General features: G+C 49.1%; 1 protein-coding gene across 1 annotated transcript in view; it reads left to right on the plus strand.

Annotated features, from left to right (window-relative positions):
• Window positions 1–22,191, plus strand: part of DISC1 (DISC1 scaffold protein) — a gene marked incomplete at its 5' end in the record, with an annotated part of 201,804 nt that overhangs the window by 95,805 nt on the left and 83,808 nt on the right. Inside the window, 2 exons of the mRNA XM_080936621.1 lie at window positions 715–817; window positions 8,277–8,465. Of these exons, the coding sequence (XP_080792747.1) occupies window positions 715–817; window positions 8,277–8,465 (292 nt within the window). The remainder of the gene's footprint in view (window positions 1–714; window positions 818–8,276; window positions 8,466–22,191) is intronic.

Consider the following 22,191-nt stretch of genomic DNA (forward strand, 5'->3'; position numbering starts at 1 on the left):
AGGTGACTTGTCTGACTTTAACTAGACTCTCCAGCAAGTATCTGCCCTCCTGGTTTCTTAGTCACTTAAAGCCACATCTTAGTTGACTGCCTACTGTGTGCCAGGGGCAGAGTCCTGCTCATTGTAGACAGATGAGGAAACAGATAAAGGCTGTTAGCTGGAGAGGAAGCCGGAGGAGACTAGGGTGAAGGCGAGGGACCAGAAGTCAGCAAAGCCTTTCTCTCAGGGGCACCGTGAAACACCTGGCCTACATACAAACACACTCACATCACAGTTGTGATGTTCTGAGAGCTCAGGCAGGAGTAGAGAAATGCCAAGGCAGAGGCAGGTAGTGATAGCCTTGTACAGCTTGTGGTTGCTCTGTGAGCTCACACCAGCCTGTGTGGGTCAGGGCTGTGCTGAGGTACCACCAGCATCCATCTCTCTTTCTCCTTCCTCATCTCTATCTTTCCTCTTTTCCCTACCCTCCTCCCGGTTCTCATCTACCTCCACCTCTCTCCTCCTCCTTCCCCCTCTTCTTCCTACTTCTCCATACTGCTCTCTCCATCTTATTCTTCTCTCCCTTCCCCTCTCCCCTTCCTCCCTCTCCCCCCTCTTCCTTTCCTGCTTTCCTTCTACCCTCTCTAAAGCCCCCGCTTCAGCTCACTCCACCAGTGCACCCTCTGACTTCTGGTTGGGGGCAGCAGACACTGAGTCCTGCCGTTTCTCTCGTAGGTGAGCTCAGGTGAGGAGCTGTGCAGCTCTCTGAGGAGAAGACTCACCGACCTTGACTCCAGGCTGCCCGCCTTGCTGGAAGCCAAGATGCTGGCCCTGTCAGGTAACTGCGGAGGCACTGGGGAGTTTCAGTCACTGACCAGTGTGTGGGTCATTCCAGCGGCCTGGAAGCTGAGGCAGGAGGATTACAAGGTCAGGACCTGGTCTGTGCTGTGAGTTCTGTGCCAGCCTGAGTATTTTAGAGAGGTAGAGAAGGGAGCTCAATGGAAGAGCCATTGCCTAGCATGTTCAAGGTCCCTAAACACACACACACACACATACACATACACACAAACACACTCGCATATACACACACATACACATACATATACACTACACATCATATACACATATATACAAACACACTTACGATCTCACACACATAAACACACACACATACATATACACATACACACACACACTCGCATACACACACACATACATATACATATACACTACACATCACATACACATATATACAAACACACGATTTCACACACATAAACATACACACACATACACAAACAAATTCACATTTACACACACACACGTATACCATTCATCACACATACACATATACACACACAGACACATTCACATATACACATATAAACACACTCACATACACACACACATGCATACCACACAAATATACAAACACACTCACATATACATATATACATATACCACACATCCACATATATACACACAAACACACTCAAATATAAGCACACATATACACACCACACAAATTATACACATACATACATACACCACACATATCATACACACACAAACACACTCACATATACATAAATAACACATACATACACAACACATACATACACATAACACACATACACACGCACAAGTTTCTACTGAACTTAGAAAACGAGCAGTGTCTCAGCTCACACCCTTTGCACGCCAGCGGTTTTTAGTGGATAGGTTTCTGCCAATGCTCAGAAGCTGGGGACACAGCATGAAGGGTCTTGCTGTCACTTGGACGCTGGTTTCAAACATTCCCCCCTCAAATTTGCTGGTTGATTTGATGTTCATAATAACAGTGTCAGGCAGGTGCGGGGGAGCAGAGGGGAATCAAGGCTGTGGGGTATGTCCTTCCACAAGTTCTTGAAATGAGCACAGCAATGGCAGACCAGTGGCAGGAGTCCAGACGTCCCCCTGTGTGACGGATGGATCTTTAGCCCAGTTATGTAAACCACAGCCTTGAAGAGATCTCTGGGATTTATAAGCTGGATGAATGCGCAGCCCATCGGCTTTAGAGGAATCAGAATTTAACGGGAAGGTGTAATAATTGCACGTGTGGGTTTTCAGTGGTGTTTTAAGGAGCGCAGTGCCTGGCAGCTTCTGTTCTTCACATCGTTAAACACTAATGCTGCCGCTAACGAGCGGCTTGGTCCCCGACGCAGCCAGGCGTGGCATTTACAACCCTAGAACATGGTGGCTGAGCATGTGGCCTGCCTCGTAACTGCCTCCTGAGCTACTTAGTTGGAGTTATGGCCTCGCTTGCAGAGAGCGGGAGGGAAGATGGAATGCCGTTCTGCCTCTGAGTTAGGGTTTTGCCTGTCTCAGCCGATACATCTTCCCCCGAGAACAGGTAAATGAGCTTCTCTTCTCGGAGCCCAAGGGAAAAAAAGAGTGTGACGCAAGAGGCAGAACCCTCTACCATCAGTCTTCTGTCTCGAGAAGCTTAGGGAACTCTACAATTTCTAAAAAAAAGATATTGTGAGTGTGTGTTTGTATGTGTGTGCGTCTGTCTGTCTTCTGTGTGTGTGTGTGTGCCTGTGCATGTGAGTACTGGTGTCCAAAGAGGCCAGGGGTATCATGTCCCCTGAAGCTGGAGTCACCTGCTGCTGCATGCCATTTGATGTGGGTGCTGGGAGTTGAACTCGAGTCCTTTGGAAGAATAGCCTGTGTTCTTAACAGCAGAGACTTCTGCCCAAATCCGCAGCCTAGGATCTTTCTCGGGAAGGCTCAGGCTCAGCATAGCGTTAGGGAGAGAAACGAGGCTGAAAGAAATTCACGTCCCCTGTGTGCATCCTCTGTTGAGGGATGATTTGTTTGTGGTTTGATATGATACGGGAGGAACGAAGTGCCCGCCCTGCCCCCTCCCATGGGTTCTTGGATTGGAGAGGTCATTCCCTGAGCTGAGATTTTTCAGGAAGAGAGGCAGGCGGTCATCAGCACGCACAGTCCTGGATGATCAAGACTGAGAGAGTGTCCACAGCGCAAGCTCCGTGGAGTTTGAGACCAGCTTCTTGGATAATTACCTCTGCAACTGGAGCATGGGTTGAAGTGACCCCCACTGTCTTTGTAAGAGGGGAGGTAAATGTTCAGAGATGCCCAAGAGACAGACAGTGGGAGAATACGAGAGCCAGCCTCGGTGTCCACACACACCGGGAAGCACCGTCATGGGCTTGGGTAACCTCTATTTCAAATGTATTTTTACTTCATTTTATCACTTTAAGACAAGTCTCAGCAAGTAGCCCAGGCTAGCCTAGAACTTAACCATTCTCCTAACTAAACTGAAGTTTCAGGCTGGTGACACCACACCTCTTCCAGATAAATTCTTTTCACTGTTGTCTTAGCAAAACTATGACGGTCTCTAGTCAACCACCTCACAGGAGAGCAGACAGCTCGGCAGAGCCTATAGATGACTCGACCCTCCCTGCCCCCACTGCCTCCCAAGGAAAATCTGGGACAGGTCACCTGTGAGACTCCTTCAGGGTTGCCACTGACTTTCCGAGTCTTTGTCAGCAAAGTCTAGCTAGGTCTCTGAGGCTTGGCTGTGAGGTCAAATTCGGGCAAAATAATGTCTGGGGGGCAGGGTAGTGGTTTTGTGACGGCTGCAGCTATGATGCTACCTGCCTCTGAGGGAAGTCATCCAAATTCTTTCTATGTTAAACATTCATTTCTTGAGCCACACACATCTCTAAGTGCTTGGATTAAGGAAAGGTCTGGGTTTAGTGATGGCATCTGTGGTATACTTCATCCTAACATTCACTCCTCAGAGGGCCAGGACACTGCCTGGTCCCCCCCAACCCCCTGTTTAGTCCATGCCCATGGTGGGGGAATATTCCCAGCATTTAGTCTGCAATCAGCCTCTTTAACTAAACGGTGCAGTATTTACGGGGAGGGGTTTTGGATAGAAAGTTGGGCTGAAACCTGCCCCATGGCTTATTCCTGTGTGACCCTCGGCAAGATATGGAATTCTCTAGATTTCAGCCGTGAAGTCAGAACAACAATGCGTATTTCAGTGAACATAAGCACCGTGTGTTACACACTACGGAGAAAGAAATGTTACCGTCAGCCGAACAATGAGGCAGTGCCTTCCGCTCAGAGTCCCCATTGTACGCTCTGAAAGAGCTCCTTCCCGAGTGTTTCGGCTTGAAGATCACATGCCATTCCTTTGAAAGGGTAATACTCAGACGCCTTCATCTTCATCGTTAAAGGCTTCTGAGACATCTGTGGGTGTCAAGCTCGGAGATGGATGTTTCCACTCAGCTTCCATCCTCTGAGTTGGCAGAGCCGTGGGCTGCAACGTTTTCCTCCACGAGATGACTTCGGGGGTGGGGTGGGGGTGGGGTGGGGGTCTGCTAGGCTGGTACATGCCTCAAGGTTTTGCTTTTTGTTTGTGGTGTGTGCCTGTGAGCACATGTCCATGCATGTGCACGTGGGAGGCTGGAGATCAATCTCAGATGCTGCTCAGGAACCTACCATGTTATCATCATCACCACCATTAATTATTATATACTGTTTGTTTACTTCTGAGACAAGCTCTTTCAGTAGGTCCTATTGCTCCACAGCTGGGCCAGCCTGGCTCAGGGATTCTTCTGCCTCCATCTCTGCAGTGCTGGGGTTACAAAGGCGCCACCACAGCCAGCCGTTCACCAGGATGCTGGGACTTGAACTCAGCTCCTCATGCTTGCCGAGCGATCCCCCAGCCTCTGGACTGACTGCTACAGGGCAGCTCACCAAGCTTCGTGTTTGCATCTTGTGACAACTTCACACGTGCACAGTTTATTTTGCTGCGTGCACTCCCTGTCTCCCCCCTCCACTCCATCTTGACCCTTCTCAACAAGTCTCCCGACTTTCACGTCCTTCTTTCTAATGACCTCGCTGAGTTTAACTAGAGGTGCTGGCACGACCATGGGACTGGAGCTGCTGGCATATGGGTGACTTGACCAGTGGTAACTCTCTTGCAAAAATGACTTCCCTTTTCCTGCAGCTGTTAACTTCTAACAGCTCCTCAGCTAGGGGCGGGCTGTCCCTGCTGTAAGGAAGACTGGCTGGATCTAGGACAGGTCCTGTGCAGGTGCAGTGGGTCCCTGAGTGCACAGACGTGTGTCATGTCGAAGACAGGGTTTCGAAGCATCCCTCCCACCCCCTCACACTTTTTCTGCCCTCACTTCCCACATGGTCCCTGAGTCTCGGGGTGATAGGGATGACAGGTCCCGAACTCATCGAGTTTTAAATGTGAGTTCTTTCCTGATCTCACAAAAAACTGACGTCGACAACCTGCACTATATTGAGCCTTGGACCATCAGGTGTGGCTGGTGACTCAGCCACAGAAACCAACTGGTTCCTCACCTCCTGGATGCTGGCCCCCAGATGATCAACCTCTTCCCAAAGAGTCCCCTTCTATTTTCATTTCTGTCACCATCTTCATCACCACCACCATCTCCAGTGTATGTATTGTGAACCACAGGTGTGCCTGTAGAGGCCAGAAGAGCAATGCCCGATCCCCTGGAACTGGGCTCTTAACCGCCGAGCCAAGTTTCCAGTGCACGTCCTCTTTTCCTTCCCTTCCTTCCTCCCTCCCTCCCTCCCTCCCTCCCTCCCTCCCTCCTTCCTTCCTTCCTTCCTTCCTTCTCTCCCTTTCCCTCTCCCTCCCTCCCTCCCCCTTTCCCTCCCTCTCCCTCCCTCCCCTCTCCTTCCCCCTCTCCCTCCCTCTCCCTTTCTTGGTGAACCAGTGAGTTTCACTAAGATTGCTTACAGGAACACAAGCATTTTGCCAGAAGCAAGAGTAAAGCCACTAGGAGTTTGGGGTTGATATCGTCAGTCCTCTGTAGACACCCCTAAATGGAGACTTGTTGAACCAAGTGTGGGGTGGGTTTAACTTCAGTACAAGGTGGCAGAAGTAGTCTCTTTGCATTTTAAGGGTTCCGGGAGTTTTACCCATTTGCCAGCGTGGATTGTCCTCAGTTTCTCTGCTTTGTGCCATTTGAATGGGCTGAAGCGGCTCTGCAGCTTCTATTTACACTCCCAGTGACTAATGTTGTCCAACATGTGCACATGTGTGTTGGCCATCTGCATAGGCCCTTTGTAAACGGCCTGGGAGGCTTTGTTCCGTTTATGCTGTTATTTCTGTTAATTGTTGATTTGTAAAACTGAATCCTTTGTCAGATGTCTGTAGCAAATGATCTGTCCCAGTTTGACTTGACTTCCCCTCTCCCCTCCCAGTCCCCTCCCCCATCCTTCTCCCCTCCCTTCTCTCCCCTCCCCTCTCCCATCCCTCCCCTCTCCTATCCTCCTCCTTCCCCTCCCCTCTTCCCTCCCCTCCCATCTCCCCTCTCCTTTGCTTTTCCTTCCCCACCCTTTCCCTTTATTCCCATTTTGTCTTTTTAATTTCTTTACTTTTGACAATCTTTTGTAGCCTAGGCTGGCTGAAAGCTTGCTGTGTAGACAAAGTTGGCCTTGAACTCCTGAGCTTTCTGCCTCCACCTTCCAAGTGCTGGGACTGCAGATGCACTGTGTCCAGCGTCCCTGCCTGTCCTCTTCTGATGAGCTGAAGGAAGCTTGTCCGGATGAGGCCTATTTATCAGGGCTTTTCTTTGACTGTCGCTGTTCCAGAGCCAGTTCATCGTGCTTTCTTATTTCCTGCATGTAGCGTCATAGTTCTAACTTTGTTTCACCCCTGCGGTGGGTGGTTTGTGTGAGGTCCACAGTGTGGTCAGGTCTCCCATTGCCCCTCATAGATAACGAGTTGTGTTGGCAGCATCAGCTGAGATGATTTTCTTTCTTGATTCATGGAAGCAATGCCTGGGGGTCTTTAATGCAGACTGTTTGATGGCTCTGGCTTATCTAAGTTTTCCTTTTTTTTTTTTTTTTTTTTTAGCATTTTAGGATGGGCACATTCACTTCTACCAAAAGGCCTCATAAAATTTTGATAGGAATTGTATTAAATCTATGCATCAATCTGGGGCAAATTGAAACCCTAGGAGCACCGACTTTTCCAGGGGGCATTTATAGTTTATCTCTACCATTATTTACGTCTATTCCCCCTCAGTGGGTTTTCAAAAGCAGTTTCTGGTTCTTCCTCGGGTCCTTTAAACTCACCCTACATACTTTCTAGTCCTAAGGTATGCTGTAAACTATATTTCAGAGAAACTGTCTCCCCGTGGCTGCTGCTGCTGTTTAGCCATACGACTGATTCTTGTACCTGACCGCCAGCCACCTGTGGTTTCTACGGCCACCTGCAATTCAAGTGTTATTAGATCGTATTTCACAACAGGTTTATGCCAAACACGCTTGTTTATCTCACGTCATTTTAGTTAGGGCCTCTGCAGCTGTGATAAGAACACTGGCCAAAAGCAACCTGGGGAGGGGAGGTCACGGACCGGACCGTCACTGAAGGGAGCCCAGGAACCCAAAGCAGGAATTGAGGCAGGGACCACAGAGGAACGCTGCTTACTGGCTTGCTTTCAGGATTGTGGTCAGCTGCCTTTCTTCTCGGCCCGGTACGACCTGTCCAGGGATGGCCAGGAGTGAGCTGGGCCATCCTACACCGATTAACAATTCCAGCAGGCATACCTACAGGCTGGTCTGATGGAGTAAACATCTCAACTGACGTTTCCCCTTCCCAGCTGTGTTAAGACTAGCCATCAAATATGTTTCCCATTTTTGTAAGGGGGAGGGTTTAATTTATCTGCAGTTTAATCGTGAGGCCAGTGCCTTTCCACCGTGCGTGCTGTCCTTGGACATGTGGGTACTGAAGGGACTGATTCCTGGGACTTTTCCGGGCCCCACTGGACGTCTCTGTGTTGTTTTCAGAGGCCCTGACCCCCCAGTGGGCCAACTGCTTGGTGTTGCAGCAGTAGACTGTTGTCTCCAGCGTTCAGGGAATCTCACTACAGAAAATACCAGCATGAGGGGGGCAGGACTGAAGAGCCCCCCCCACACACGCTGGAGGAGGTTCTGATAAATGAGGTCTGCTGAGGGAGGATCATTCTCCTCTGGGGACGTGGCAGGCTGCTCACACCCTGACGGATGGTCTCCACACCCGTGTGCATATAGACAGTACTGATCAGGGGTCATTAATATCACAAAGGCATGAAGCTGGGAGGAAGACATGGCGTAGGTACCAGAGGGAGGTCAACGGATATAGTGGTGGACAGATGCGCTCAATATGCGTTCTATAAATGTGTGAAACTTTCAAAGGATACAAATATTATTTGAAAAGCACACACACAAAACCTCCCCTCCTCTCTCCCACTGTGCTGCAGGAAGTTGCTTCTCTACAGCCAAGGAGCTCACGGAGGAGATTCGGGCCTTGTCGTCAGAGCGGGAAGGACTGGAGGTGCTCCTGGGCAGGCTGTTGGCACTCAGCTCCCGGAATGTCCGAAGACTGGGCAGCGTCAAAGAGGACTACCTCAGGTGCAGGCAGGACCTGAGACTCCAGGAAGCCGCCCACAGTGAGTAGCCCCCAGCCAAAGCTTCGGTCCTGTGGCTAGATCACCTTACTGTGACAGTATCACAGAGCAGTCAGACAGTTCATGGGGAACACTGCTGGCAAGAGCCTTGGATAATGGGCTAGGGTCATCTATGAGCTTTTATTTTGCCTTTCTCTAACCTTTTTCTGCTCTGCGTTGATGGACACAGTGAACTATGTAGCTCCCCCCCCCCCATCCTGAGCTGGAGGCTCTCCCTTGGTTCGGTCTTCTAGGATCAGGTTACACTGGGGGACTAAGAAGGGACCAGGGGGTGACTCTTCTGTCAGGGTTTCCTCTGAGGGTTGATTTTCTCCCCGGGGGAAGGACATGGGTAACTGGTACTGGCCTACAGAGGGCCAACATGCTATGTGTCCTGTGTTCCACTTAACAGATGCCACCTGCATATTGTTCAAAGTGCAAACAAGGCCTGCCACTGCCGAGTGAGCAGGTTTTAAAGTTCTCCTGAACTGTGTGAGCTATTATTACGCCCTGTTTGAATCAGATGACTGGTGAACTGTGGTGTCTCTTACCAGTGAAGCTTCAGCTGGCTCAACAGCTCAGAGCAGAGCATTGTTTTCTTTAACTCTCTCAATTTTCTTTTAAAAATATCTCATTTTTATTTTAAAATGTCTGTGTGAGTGTGAGTTTGTGTGTGTGTGTGTGTGTGTGTGTGTGTCTGTGTGGGTTTGTGTGTGTTCATGTAGTACCTGGAGAGGCCAGAAGAGGGCGCCAGATATCACGTGGGTATTTGAAACAAAACTCCCCAGTTCTTTGTAAGAGCAGCCAGTGTTCTTAACCACTGAGCCCTCTCCTGGGTCTCTCCCCACTTTTAGAATAGAATAGAGTTCATTTGGGGTCATGGGAAGGGAACAGAGGCAGAGAAAGAGAGGAGACAGAGAAGGACGGAGGTGGGGGAGAGAGTAGGGGCAGGCCAGGAACATATAGGGGCGGGAGGGAAGAGAGGGAGAAAAGGGTCAGACAGAGCAAAGGGGGTCAGAGAGAGGAAAGGGTCAGAGAGTCTCTTTTTGTGTGTTATTTTGGCGTTGGTCACACAGAGGTCAGAGGGCAACCTTCAGGAGTCAGTTCTCAGTCCACCTTTAGGTGGGCTCACCAAGCTTGCACAGGTCTCTGCCCATTGAGCAACCTCACCCATCCCTTTCTCTTTTAAAGGCCAAGCCTTCTATTTATTTGTTTGTTTATTCTGCCATATGCTGCCCTAGCCTGTGTGTGGAGTGTCCGTAGCACAGTACTGAGGGACTACCAGGCTCCCAGGCCCTGGTGACTGAATGGAGCAAGGTAGAGGTCCAGCAGACTTCGGCAGCTGATGCTTTTTGTTGTTGTTGTTTCTAAAAGTCTGTGGATAAGGAAAAGGGAAATGTTTCATAGTGTTACCACTCAGTTTTTACACAAAACGAGGGAATAGATTGTATCAAAGAATAAAGAAAACGTAAACAGATTTGAGCAAATCTAATGCAACAATATTTTCATTTGAATGGTGAGTGAGCTCTTAAAGCCATTAATACCTTAAAAAACCCTGCCATGCTGAATCTCAGCATTGTTACTTCACTAAATACTTTCAAGATGATGAATAAAACATAAACAAGTGGAACGGGGATTGTTACAGGAACCGAACCGCAGATGCCTCTCGTGCTTTGGCTAGCTTTAGGCTGGGCCTTCCTCTCCCTGTGTGCACGAGGCTGAGGAGGAGGCTGGGCCTTCCTCTCCCTGTGTGCACGAGGCTGAGGAGGAGGCTGGGCCTTCCTCTCCCTGTTGCTCGAGGCTGAGGAGGTGTGGCTTTGGATCACTCCAGTGAACGATCCAAGCATCGATAAGAACATAGGTAACAAAGAAATTACAAATGAATTTCTGGGGCGCGGGGGGGGGGGGATTTCTGGGGCACAGAGGACCGGCCCATGCTTGCTCTTCAGTTGTCATGGTGTGATGCCCTCTCCTGATGTCTGCAGGTACTGCACACACGTACACGAGTACAGTCGGGTGTGCATTCAAACCTATTGAAATGCAATGAAACCAGGTCAGAGTCTGGGCTCAGCTGCCTTTGGATCTTGAGAGGCTTCAAGTCAGAAGGAACTCTGTGTTCAAGGTCAAATGGAACTCAAGCAAGTGGGAAAGGTGAATCTGGGTCTGTATGGGCTGACGCACCATAATCTTTTCAGTCCTAAGCCACATACCTGTTTCTTAGGTCTTAAAATTAAAAAACAAAAACGAAAAGACCAACAACCGTGTGAGCCGTTTAGGCGAGGTTATACACACACTGAGCAGTGCCCCCAGGAGCCTGTAGAGGGCGCTCCAGGCACTTGTGAACTACCAGATGTGGGTACTGAGAACTGAACTCAAGTCTCTGTAAGAGTAACACATGTATTTAATTGCTGAGCCATGTATGCATCCTGTAGATAAAATATCTTAAGATAAAACTAAGATGTGAGCAATATATAACATTGTTTGTATGCATGTTTAGGTATGGATGCACATGTGAGTAGGGGTCAGAGGTTAACCTTGGGTGCTATTTCTCAAGCACCTTCCACTTTGTTTCATTTTAAAATCTCCTCTAACTTGTCAATTTGCTTAGACCAGCCGAGCAGAAAGCCCCAGGGGTCCTCCTGTTTCTGCCCCTACAGGCCTGGGATTACAAGTGTGCCTCCTCTTCCCAGCTTCTTATGTGGGCTCTGGGGCCTGAACTCGGGTCCTTGTGCTTAGTGTTAAGCTATATCTGTACCTCAATACAGAACATTTATAAAAATGTCTCTAACAGTGTTTGCAAAGGTCAAAGAGAGCCGTGTTGGGATGGAGGAACAGTTCTTAAGCTCAGGGATGTGAGCACTGTTGTTCTTCTGAGCGCCTTTATTACACAATGCCAGACCCAGCCAGGGGGTGAGAGACAAACATAACGGCCCTTCACAGCTCCCCGTGACTTCCTATTGCTGCTGTTGCTCTGAACTTGACCTTGGTACCTGGTGACTGTCAGTTCAAGGATGATGAAAGCTGTTCGTATCCCGAGCAGCTGAGTGCCCCTTCAAGCTCTAGGAGTCTCTTTCTGTAGGAGAAGGAAAACTTTTCTCATCCAAGGACCAATTGGCAGTGTTGTTCATGCAGAGAGCTCTTACTGGCAGGAAGCACCTCTGATAGCCATCAGAGATGGACCAACCTGTCTCACCATGGAGATGTCCTTGTGTCTTCTGTCCCTGGCTAACTTGTGCATTCGCTGCTTCTAAGTCTTACCCAGTATGGTGGCTTCAGGCACGAGTCTCTGTTCACTTTGGGGGACAAAAGAGTGATGTGAAGTGTTCGTTCTTTCTTCCTTGGTTTGGACTGTGGGTGAAGACCTTGGATCTCCTTGACAACAGTGACAGGGTGACTTCCCTGAAGATGATGGAGTGGTCCCATTTGGATAGTTATTGGTTTGCTTTAACTTTGATGCAAGGTCTCCTGTAGTTAAGACTGGTCTTGAACCCCATGTATAGTAGAGGGTGTTCTTGAACTCCTAATCTTTCTGCATCCACCAGCTCGGGGCCAATATTAGGGTCGTGCAGTTACTAATACCTAGTTTGTACTGTACTGGAATTGAACACCAGGCTTTGTGTACACTGGGCAAGCACTCTGCCAGCCCAGCAGTCTCAGCGCTGAGTTGGAGGTTCAGATTGGGGTGATGGGAAAGGGGCAGAAACCCAACAGCCTCAAGGGCAAAGGGCAACATATATGGCTTCTGCCTTTGAATACATAGCCTTCTATTGTCGTGACACAGGCCTGTGAAGAGGAGAGGGAGAAGGACTTTAGCTTGGAGATTTCCAGTCACACACTTGGATTCTGAGGAATGTTTTGGTAGAACGGAGCAAAATGAAAAAGTGACCTCTGTGTCCCCTGCACTAGCAGCCTTTATTTAATGTAAATTTTATTTTATTTTTTTAATAAGGGAAAGTGAGGTAAAAAAATTAGCAATCAATTTTAGGGTTTTTTTTCCCCTAGAAAAAAAAGAACCTTAAGATTTTTACAGCTGTTTCTCTATCTCCTGTATATGACTTGATAATCTGTATTATACTTTATTAACACTGTTGATTTCATACTAGGACTTGGTTATAAAGAAACCAATGTGGAGGGAAGAGATTTCATCACAGAGTAATCAGACTAGAATTTAAATAGGACATCATTAGTATGGTAATTCGTTTCTCTGAGCCTGCCTGGGTAGATCTGGGTTTACAGCTGGTGAGCCTTCAGGACTCCCTGTTGGGATCCAAGCAGTTTCCAGGGAGAAGGCCAAAGGGTAGAATTTCATATTTCTGGGAAATATGAGCTAAATGTAGAGCTTGTTCATATGGACATCTGGTCAACCCCAAACCATCAGTAGACCACTGTCAAGTCAGTTTGTCATCCCTCCTGATTTCCATCTCCACAGTCCTTGAAGGGATTGAGTTAAGCAGGATGGTGTGGACCAATCAGCCCAGGGAACACAAAGCCAGGCAGCAAAGTAGTTGTTACTTTGATAGTTTTTAGGATTTAGCGGCAACAGCCCTGCTCTGTGAGTGGTAGTGTCTCTTGTCCAGCTTCTCAGAAGTTTAAAAGTGAGCCCCTCACAGACCTTGTCCTCCATTGCTCTTTACTGTCTCCCCAGTTTGCACCTCTTGGGCCCCTGGCTTATGCACAGAGGAGTTAGACCTAGTGTGGGTTTTATTGTTCATAGTGAAGGAATGGTTTCTGATATGTCGTCATCCCTTTTTGGTGGTATCTCCCCTCTCACCACCTCCCACAAGAAGCAGGCATTGTGCTAGAGCTGGACATACATGTAATTACTACATCCCTGAACTACTAATGCTGTCAGCTATGGTGGGAAGACTGTTTCATGCATGGGGAAACTGAGACAAGGTTGCATCCTCTGGCCTCACAGAGAGAGGCCTGAGAGGCCTTTGCTTCTAAGGTTTCACCTTGACACGGTGTTTTGTTTTGTTTGATTGGGTTCCCAAGAAGGGCTTATCCCTCAAGCTCACTACCACAGCTGAGCACAAGCAGGAGGCTCTGGTGCTCGCCAGAAGCCCACTGAAGGGTTGGCGCGTAGGTCATACAGGAAGCTGCTGAACCAACTCAGTTCTTCACTAAGCTTGAGATATGGCTTTTCTCATGCTTACTCTACCGCTGGAGCCCAAAGGAGAGACATGTGCATCTCCTGGCTAGCAAAAGGCTGCTCTTGTGTTTCTCACCGTCTCCTGTTCTCCCCACTAGACTCACTAAAGCAACACTTCATTCCAAAACTGTGCAGTGATCTCCTGGTCTGCTGGTCAATGTGGCCCTAGGAACTGAAGGAGGGGAGGAGGGGAAGGAGGGGCCCCGGAAAATTGTGGATGGAAATTCTCTGCTTTTGAAAGCTGGTGGACAGGATGGCCTATGAAACTGTCATGGGCTTTTCCTTGGGCAACATAGGTTTTCAGTGGCTTCCCACCTGTGCCCAGAACAAAGGGCATTCAGTGTGCAGTTGAAGAGCTCTTCCCTTTCTCTGTGGACACAGGCAGGAGATGCTGCTGGACCATGCTGCAGGAAGATGTCCTCTCCCCGTTTCTTCTCTCTCCAGCCATCACCTCTTCCATGGGTCCATCACCTCCTCCATGGTTCCATCACCTCCTCCATGGTTCTATCACCTCCTCCATGGTTCCATCACCTCCTCCATGGTTCTATCACCTCCTCCATGGTTCCATCACCTCCTCCATGGTTCCATCACCTCCTCCATGGTTCTATCACCTCCTCCATGGTTCCATCACCTCCTCCATGGTTCCATCACCTCCTCCATGCGTCCATCATCTTCTCATTCCTCCATCACCTCCTCATTCCTCCATCACCTCCTCCATGGGTCCACTACCTCCTCCATGGTTCTATCACCTCCTCTATGGGTCCATCATCTCTTCCATGGGTCCATCACCTCCTCCATGGGTCCATCACCTCTTCCATGGGTCCATCACCTCCTCCATGGTTCCATCACCTCCTCCATGGTTCCATCACCTCCTCCATGGGTCCATCACCTCTTCCATGGGTCCATCACCTCCTCCATGGGTCCATCACCTCCTCCATGGGTCCATCACCTTCTCGTCCCTCCATTACCTCCTCATTCCTCCATCACCTCCTTCATGGCTCCATCACCTCCCCATGGCTCTTCCCTCCTCTTCTGGAGTATTTTGCACCCTCAGCTCCCACCACCCACTTCTTGCATTCTTCCAGCTCCATCCTGATTACTTCTCTGTTACCAGTACTGCACTGCATTCCCCCATAGTGCCTCTCACTGCCCCCAGGAGTCTGCACAGGACAAACCTTGTCCATGGTCCCTGTCCTCCCTGCCTACATTTGCAGCTCGTGTTTTCCTGGTTTCTGGCCTGATCTTGGAAGGGCGACTGTTACTTCTGCATTAATGCTCCGTGACTATTCATTCCGTTATGCTGTGTTTAATGGAATACTTAATGGCATCTATGAAGAAGCCCACAGACTATAAATAACACCCTCTTTGGTATTAAAAGGGTTTTATACAATATAAAATTTAGAGCACATTTTTTTTTCACCAAGAGCTCTGACATTAATATTCATAGCCCCAAAGTAGCAGCTATTGTATCTTAGCATAATGAGTTTGTGGTATGTCTCAGAGTCGTTACAGTTGTGCCCTCTGATGACAATTACAAAGGTCCTCTTGTCCTGGAGGCTCCATTACAGCTGTAAACCAGCTTGTGGCTGTCACCATAAAATGTATTAGGGCACCTGAGCACAAATCCAAGGGGGAGACAGACTTAATGACCAAACCTGAACCTGCCTTGGATGGTGTATGGGCAAAGAAACTTCTAAACTAAATTCTTCTGTCTTTCTTATTGATTGAATTGCTTGAGTCCTATAAATTAGATATAATGAGGTCCCTAGACATTGGATCGGGAGATTTGACATGAAGACACCCATAGATTTCCGAACTCTCTCTCTGTTTTTCTGTGTCGCTTAGGAAAAAACAATCCAGTTCTTTCTATATTGACACGAGGAAATGTTATTGTTTTTAATTCCTCGTGGAGAGCTTTGATGTGGGGATGGGGAGGGGACGGTTTCAGGAAAGTAGATTTGCTTTTGTAGCCTGAAGAGATGCAGAGGGGCTGGTGTTGGGGTGATGGGCTTACCCGTGGAGCTGCTAGAGGGCACATTCACCTCCCAATCGCCACCTTCCAGGAGGTGAAGAAAGCCAGTGGGACTGAGCATGTGCAGGTACAGCAATGTGGGGAGCTTGGTTCTCAGCCTGGTTTCGCACTGCACTCTGACTGCCAGGCCGAGTCTCACAGCCGAGTCTCTGCAATGCCTGTTTTCCCCGCTGCTGTTACCGGATGTCCGAAGAGAAGATACTGAAGGGCTTTTGGAAGATGGCGACAACATCTAGGCTCAGTCTGCGGAGTCTCCAGGAAATTAACGGGGCAAAGTCAGATAGCAGCTATCAGAAGTGGTGGGCAGTGCCCGAGTGATTGGTACATAGCAGAGTTAAACAGGGAGTTTCACAAAGCAGAAGGGAGCAGGTCCTGTCCCTAGTCCACCCTGGGTGTGCTCTCTGGGGGGGGGGGCAGCTTTTCTCTAAGAAGTTGCAAAAGGATACTATATTAGAATTGTTTCAAATATGGTTAAAAAACAAAGAGGGGGGTTCTATTTAAAGGTAACACAGAGAGGTGGTAGATAACCTCGGACTTTTCTGAGACCCAGGCTCTTGGCTTTCTGTGTGTCAGCCTTCAAAGATGTGCGACCCACTGATAGCTTGGTGCTTCAGGGCTGGGTTTCTTGAGGCCGCCACTGTCACCTTGTGTCTCAGACACCTTCTCAGGGAAACTGGCTTTGGCAGCCCATGAAGGTCAGTGTCAGGGCAACAGTGTTTGCCAGGAATGCATGTCTGATGGGATCTGCCACCCCTGACTTCTAGAGGGGCCCTACAACCCACAGGACCAGCACCCACCCAGCCTCCATCAGCAATGCCCTGCCCCCAGTGGCTGTCACTGGAAATGCCCTTACTTGTCTGGCACTGACTTACAAATCTCGGAGTATGCTTTTGATCTATCTTCTTCCAAGACAATTGGAGGCCCCCAGGAATCTACCTGCAGACAGTCCCCGTCCACCTCAGATTTGTTGCCATGCTCTGAGGCTTTTGAGTCACTTCTCTGTGGTGTGTCCTCATTGACACTGAATGCACAGGTGGTCTCGACCATACCCACCCTTTTGTGTCATTGTGACCAAAGAGAAAGTAAACTTAAGGGGAAGGATTCATTGGTTTCATGATTTTGGACGGTTCTGTGTAACTTTAGTTTTTTCAAATCTTATTTTTAATGATGGTTCTTAAATGCTTTAACCTCCCTTGTAGCCCACCACCCACCAGAGGTAGTGGGAAAGAAAGGATACAGGGGAAGTGGGCCTGTTTAGAAAGGTTCTTTGGAGCAACTCCTGTCTGTGTTGTCTGGAAATCGGCAGTTCAGTTCACAGGTCAGCAGCGCCAGCTCCATCCACTCACAAACACGTCATGGATAAGCCAGCGGTCCAGCTTGGTAGAGTTGGGACAGCAAACAGGAATCAGTGGTGCAGGACCTAGCAGGGACAGCCAGGCCTCAGCCTCAGCAGGAGGGACCAGGGCCAACAGGAACACCCGGAAAAGTTCTCAGCTGTGCCTCCCTCAGGGAAGCAAAGATCAGCAAAGACGGGAGTCCCACAAGCGTTGCACAGTGAGCTCTATAAGCAGAGCTCACTGTCTATTGAATCCTTTTTATGTTCTTCAAACATCATGTGTCCTCCACGGTCTCCCCTCCACATGTGTGTCTGTCTCAGCTGACATCATTCTGCCAATCAGCCTGAGTCTGTGGGAGCAGCAAGAAACGGCAGCACGCCGCCAGATTTTTTTTTTTTTTTTTTTTTTTTTGTGCCTCTCTCTATAGGGTCCCCACAAATGCAGCTCAACCACACGATGTAAGATGGGCTAACGAGTGGGTGTTGTTAGTGAAGAATCTTTCATCACGTGTCCTTTCACGAGCTTGTTTTAGCGGAACATCCCTTTTCTTGTGTCTGCTTCAGGGAAACGTTTGTCCCTCATGTCTTTGCCCCAGCAGAACACCCTTCCACAGTTCTGTCCATCAGGGTTAGGAGGGCGGGGCAAAGCGTTTCACAGGATGGCTGCCAGGAATCGTGAGGGGACACAGGAAGGGGGTGGGAAACTGGAGCACCTAAGGACACAGTCCCCAGATCTACTTCCACCATTACAAAGGCTCAAAAGCTTAGGATATTATTTTTGGAGCCAGTTGGAGCAGAGGAACCTGAGATCTTTGTTGGGAAAGAGTCTGGGGGTGGGGGGTGGGGAGCAAAGCTTGTCCTCAGAGCTCAAGGTCAACCTGGGACATTTCACGGGGTGGACTTTACAGGAGTAAAAACCAGCGATTCAGAAACTTCCCAGCTAGAAGGTATAGGATGTGACCCTCCAAGCCTCAGTAGACACATTCCAAGTGATCTTACTTTTCTCTCTTCCTCTCTCCTTCTGGGTATTGAACTCAGGTCATCAGGCTTGGCAGCAAGAGCCTTTGCATTCTTACCCATCTCCCCATCCCTTTGTATCATTAATCACTAGTCTTACACACTCCCAGCCTTAAATATCGACATCTTCATCACCAGGAGCTTGTTTGATGGGGGATATGTGCTCTGCTCTCTGCACCCCTCCCATGGTTCTCTGCTCTCTGCACCCCTCCCATGGTTCTCTGCTCTCTGCACTCCTCCCATGGTGCTCTGCTCTCTCCACCCCTCCCATGGTGCTCTGCTCTCTCCACCCCTCCCATGGTGCTCTGCTCTCTGCACCCCTCCCATGGTGCTCTGCTCTCTACACCCCTCCCATGGTGCTCTGCTCTCTGCACTCCTCCCATGGTGCTCTGCTCTCTGCACCCCTCCCATGGTGCTCTGCTCTCTCCACCCCTCCCATGGTGCTCTGCTCTCTGCACCACCATCCTTCTCTTCCCCCCTCCTCCCACTGCCATAGAGCTCTGTTCTCTGGCTGCCTAGCTCCCATGATGCTGTGCTCCCTGGCTGCCCCACCCCCATGGTGCTCTACTCTCTGGCTTTTGTACTCAAAGCTTTGTTTGTGGCTTGGCTCCATACTTGCTGAGGCTTCGGGAACCATAAACTCACACAAATGTTTACTGACCCAAGTGACCAACTGTGGGACAAGAGATGGGTCGTTCCATGTATATGGAAATCATTGAGCTCTGGGCTGGATTGCATGTTCACCTGACCCAGAGCCCTGGAACTCAATAGCCCCTGTGATGGGCTGGACAAGGCAGGCAGGGACTCCCTGCGGGGAGGAGGGGAGGAACGCCAGAGTGACTCACTCATCCACCAGCCCTGCATCTCTCTATTGCTGGGATTTCAATCACAGTGCTGTGGAAAGAAAACTGTTTGAAACCTACAGTTGTTGATCTTGGGTTGCGTCTACTAAAATGTTCTTCAAGCTCCAGCGAAGTATCCCGAGTTCATATTGTCCCACTTTCCTGCTCAGGATCACGGCCCGACGATTGGAAACCTGTGGAGCCCATGATTCCTTGCTGCAATATGGCTGGAGAACGGGCTGTCCCTGTGTGAGTGTTCGCTAGGTTCTACTCTGGAGAGAAATGAAGTCGAGAGTTTCCTCCCATGTTTTTGGGCTTTGTGTCAGACTTCCCACCTCACCGACAAATAAATACCTGAGAGAAACAAGTTCAAAGGACAAGGGTTTATTTTGGCTCAGGGTTTCAGAAAGGCCAGACAGCTCACAATCTGGTTCCTTTGTCTCTGAGCCTGTGGAGAGACAGAACAATGTGGTGGAAGGATGGGGAGTAAAGGGGTCCTCCTCAGTATCCCAGAAGCAGAGAAAATGAGCAGGAGCCAGAGCCACACCCCTAGTGACGTACTTCCTCCGCAGGCCCCGCCTTCCACAGGCCTGCTCGCCCCCCCATCTGCCAGGCATTGGTTTAGATCTTGAAACCATGGACCAATTAAACCATTGAGTCCTCATGCTCCAGTCACTACGGAAAGACCCTCACAGCTTTACAGCCAGGGCTGCAGTGTACTAACAGCTTAGGCATTTTTCATATGATGGCATTGATAAAAAGATTAAAAAAAGACATGGGAGGGTTGGAGACTCCCATGTCTCTATGGGTGAGGACCAGATTTCAAGCACACACTTGCCTTCAAAATGAAAACAGAGCCCCTGGAACTTCCTTGGTTGACAGTGAGACCATCTGTCCCAGCACATTCCCATTTATAATTTAAGAATTTTTGCATTTGATTTCCTAGACTTCTGTCATTTATGGAACTCAAAGCTACGTGGATAGCCACCACCATCTGGGTATCATGATGGACGGGTTCAGTTTGAGTATCATTTGCCGCTAGGCCCTGCTTTCCTCCTAGTGGAGGTATGGGCTTCGGTGACTGTCCCCCCAACCCCCACAGTTGTTTGGGCGATGCTGAGAATTTATACAATGCAGGTGGTGGATGAGCCGCTTTTCGTCACTACAACAAAATATCAGACTAACTCGGAAGGAGAGGACGCCTTTTCCTGGAGTCAGGGGGTCCAGCCCACGACAGCAGACACCGTTGCTTCTGGGCCTACACATCATGGCCAAGGGGCATAGTGGGGCAGAACTGTTCATCTCATGGTGAATGGGAACCAGAGAGACTGATGTGAAGCTTTGGCTTCTGTGCCAGTCCTTCGTCCCCATGAAACCAGCTGTGGCTGAGTGACTGTTGATAGTCCTCCTGGAAGGAGGGGGTAGGGAGAGTTATTGGATGTCACCTGAGTATCTGACTTCTCCCAGGTCAAGTGTGGGGAGATTCCTACTGTTAGAAGTAGATGGGCCATACCACACGAAAGAAGAGCATGGGCCCTGATCTCAACAGCATGGCTCCCATAGGGCTTTGTCTAAGCACTATCAGGGAGGTGTATGGGAAGAAACCAATGCCCCACCTCACCTTGCAGTCTGGACAAGGAGAGGGTGCCGCTGTACCTCAGCTCCACGCCTGGTCAAGGGCGAGCTGCTGGGCTAAAGGCAGTTGTTGAATAAACCTGCAGAACATCAGAGCAGCCATCCTTGAGGGTCGACTCTGTTGTTGCAACACCAAGTTAAATAACTCAGCAATTTGGTTTCCCTGTGAAATGCGCCTCACCAGCGTGTCTCACGTGAACATGGTCAGGTGTGAGGTGAGGGCAGAGACCCACTGACTCAGTTGTTCACCCAAGTGTGCAAAAGGTTTCACACCTGAGCCGCAGGTGGGTGGCAGTCAGTGGGGAAGGGCTTTTGAGAAACGCGGTTGCTGGACTTTTCATAGGTTTGGGTCTCACAGCAGAAGTCTTCCCACACTGGAAGGAACCTGGCATCCCATAGATTGCTCTAGGACTGGAAAAGGGTTAAAGACTGACAGCCAAAGACACGCTCGGCATGGCAAGAGAAGACAGTTTGTGTTGGAGGAGGGATGCTTCCAGAAACTCTCCGAGGTTGACACGAGGGGGAAGGTCCTCCAGGAAGACTTTAGGGTTCAGTTTCTGCCCCTCATTACTTCGTGCCATTACAATTTTGCCCAATGAGGACACCGTACTCATCCAGACCTCTAGACTCTGTGCCGTCCTCATCCGTCCTCTGTGCCTTTGCTCTGAAGGAGGTTGTTTCCTTCCCTTCTTGCATCCGCCACTGCTTTGGTCTTTGAACTGGGTCCTGTCTTTCCAAACCACGGCAGCTTCTTCTGAGCCAGGGCATCTAGGCACAAGACTCTGGCAAACAATGCCTGACCACGTACCAGATGCTTCTTGGGCCAAACATCTGAAAAGAATTCTGAGCCTCACTCATCATTCTTGCCTTTGAGTAAAATAGTTTCCTAGTTTTAGCTAAAGACAAGCCTTCAACTAAATTTTCTTCTGTTTTGCAAATGTTGTCATAGACAAACCTAAAGAATAGCTCCACAGCAGGTTCTCCCTGGCTTTCTCAGAGCCTCCGGGGACCCAGAGAACATTCGGACAGACATGTTGCTTTTGAAAATATGTCAGCCCTGTTGAATTGTCTTAACATAATTTGTGACGTGGGATGCTGATGTCCCTGTCACTCACCAAAGCCCTTCCCCCAACAGGAACACTTGGAGTACTATATAAATATCAGTTAGCCTGTGTCCTACATGGGAGGTAGTCATTTTGGGGAAACTGAGGCCATATAAGTGAAACATGCCTGTGCATATATTGAAGTTGGTAGTTAGTATTTGTGGGCATGTGGGGGTCACATGATAGAGGTGTTCAGCCTACTTAGGGGCAAATAAGACAAACTGCTGCTTGATTAGGGGGCAGTAAAAGCCAAATACACCTTCATTAGCTATGGAAGAGCCCTATCACCACAGCACATACAAAGTTCATAGTGAAGTCCCCTCCGGGCCTGTGGGCTCCTCGACAGAAAACACCAGACTAATAAGAATTCCGTCGTGATTGACACCATTTATACAACTTTTTAATGAAAATATAGTTCGTGTTAAACTCAGATAAATTTGGACCCTGATTTTTAATAAGATGGTAGGGTCTCTTGCAGACCCTTTGGGTAGAGTGAATCTTAAAGCTGTCAGGAGACAGATCACTGTGCCTTTCCAGCGCCGGGGTCTTTGACATTCCGTCTGCTCTTTGGAACGAATCTTCTTTTTTCTTTTTGGACCTCATCTTCAGAAC

This window comes from Micromys minutus (genome assembly GCF_963924665.1).
Source record: "Micromys minutus genome assembly, chromosome: 24".
Lineage (NCBI taxonomy): Eukaryota > Metazoa > Chordata > Mammalia > Rodentia > Muridae > Micromys > Micromys minutus.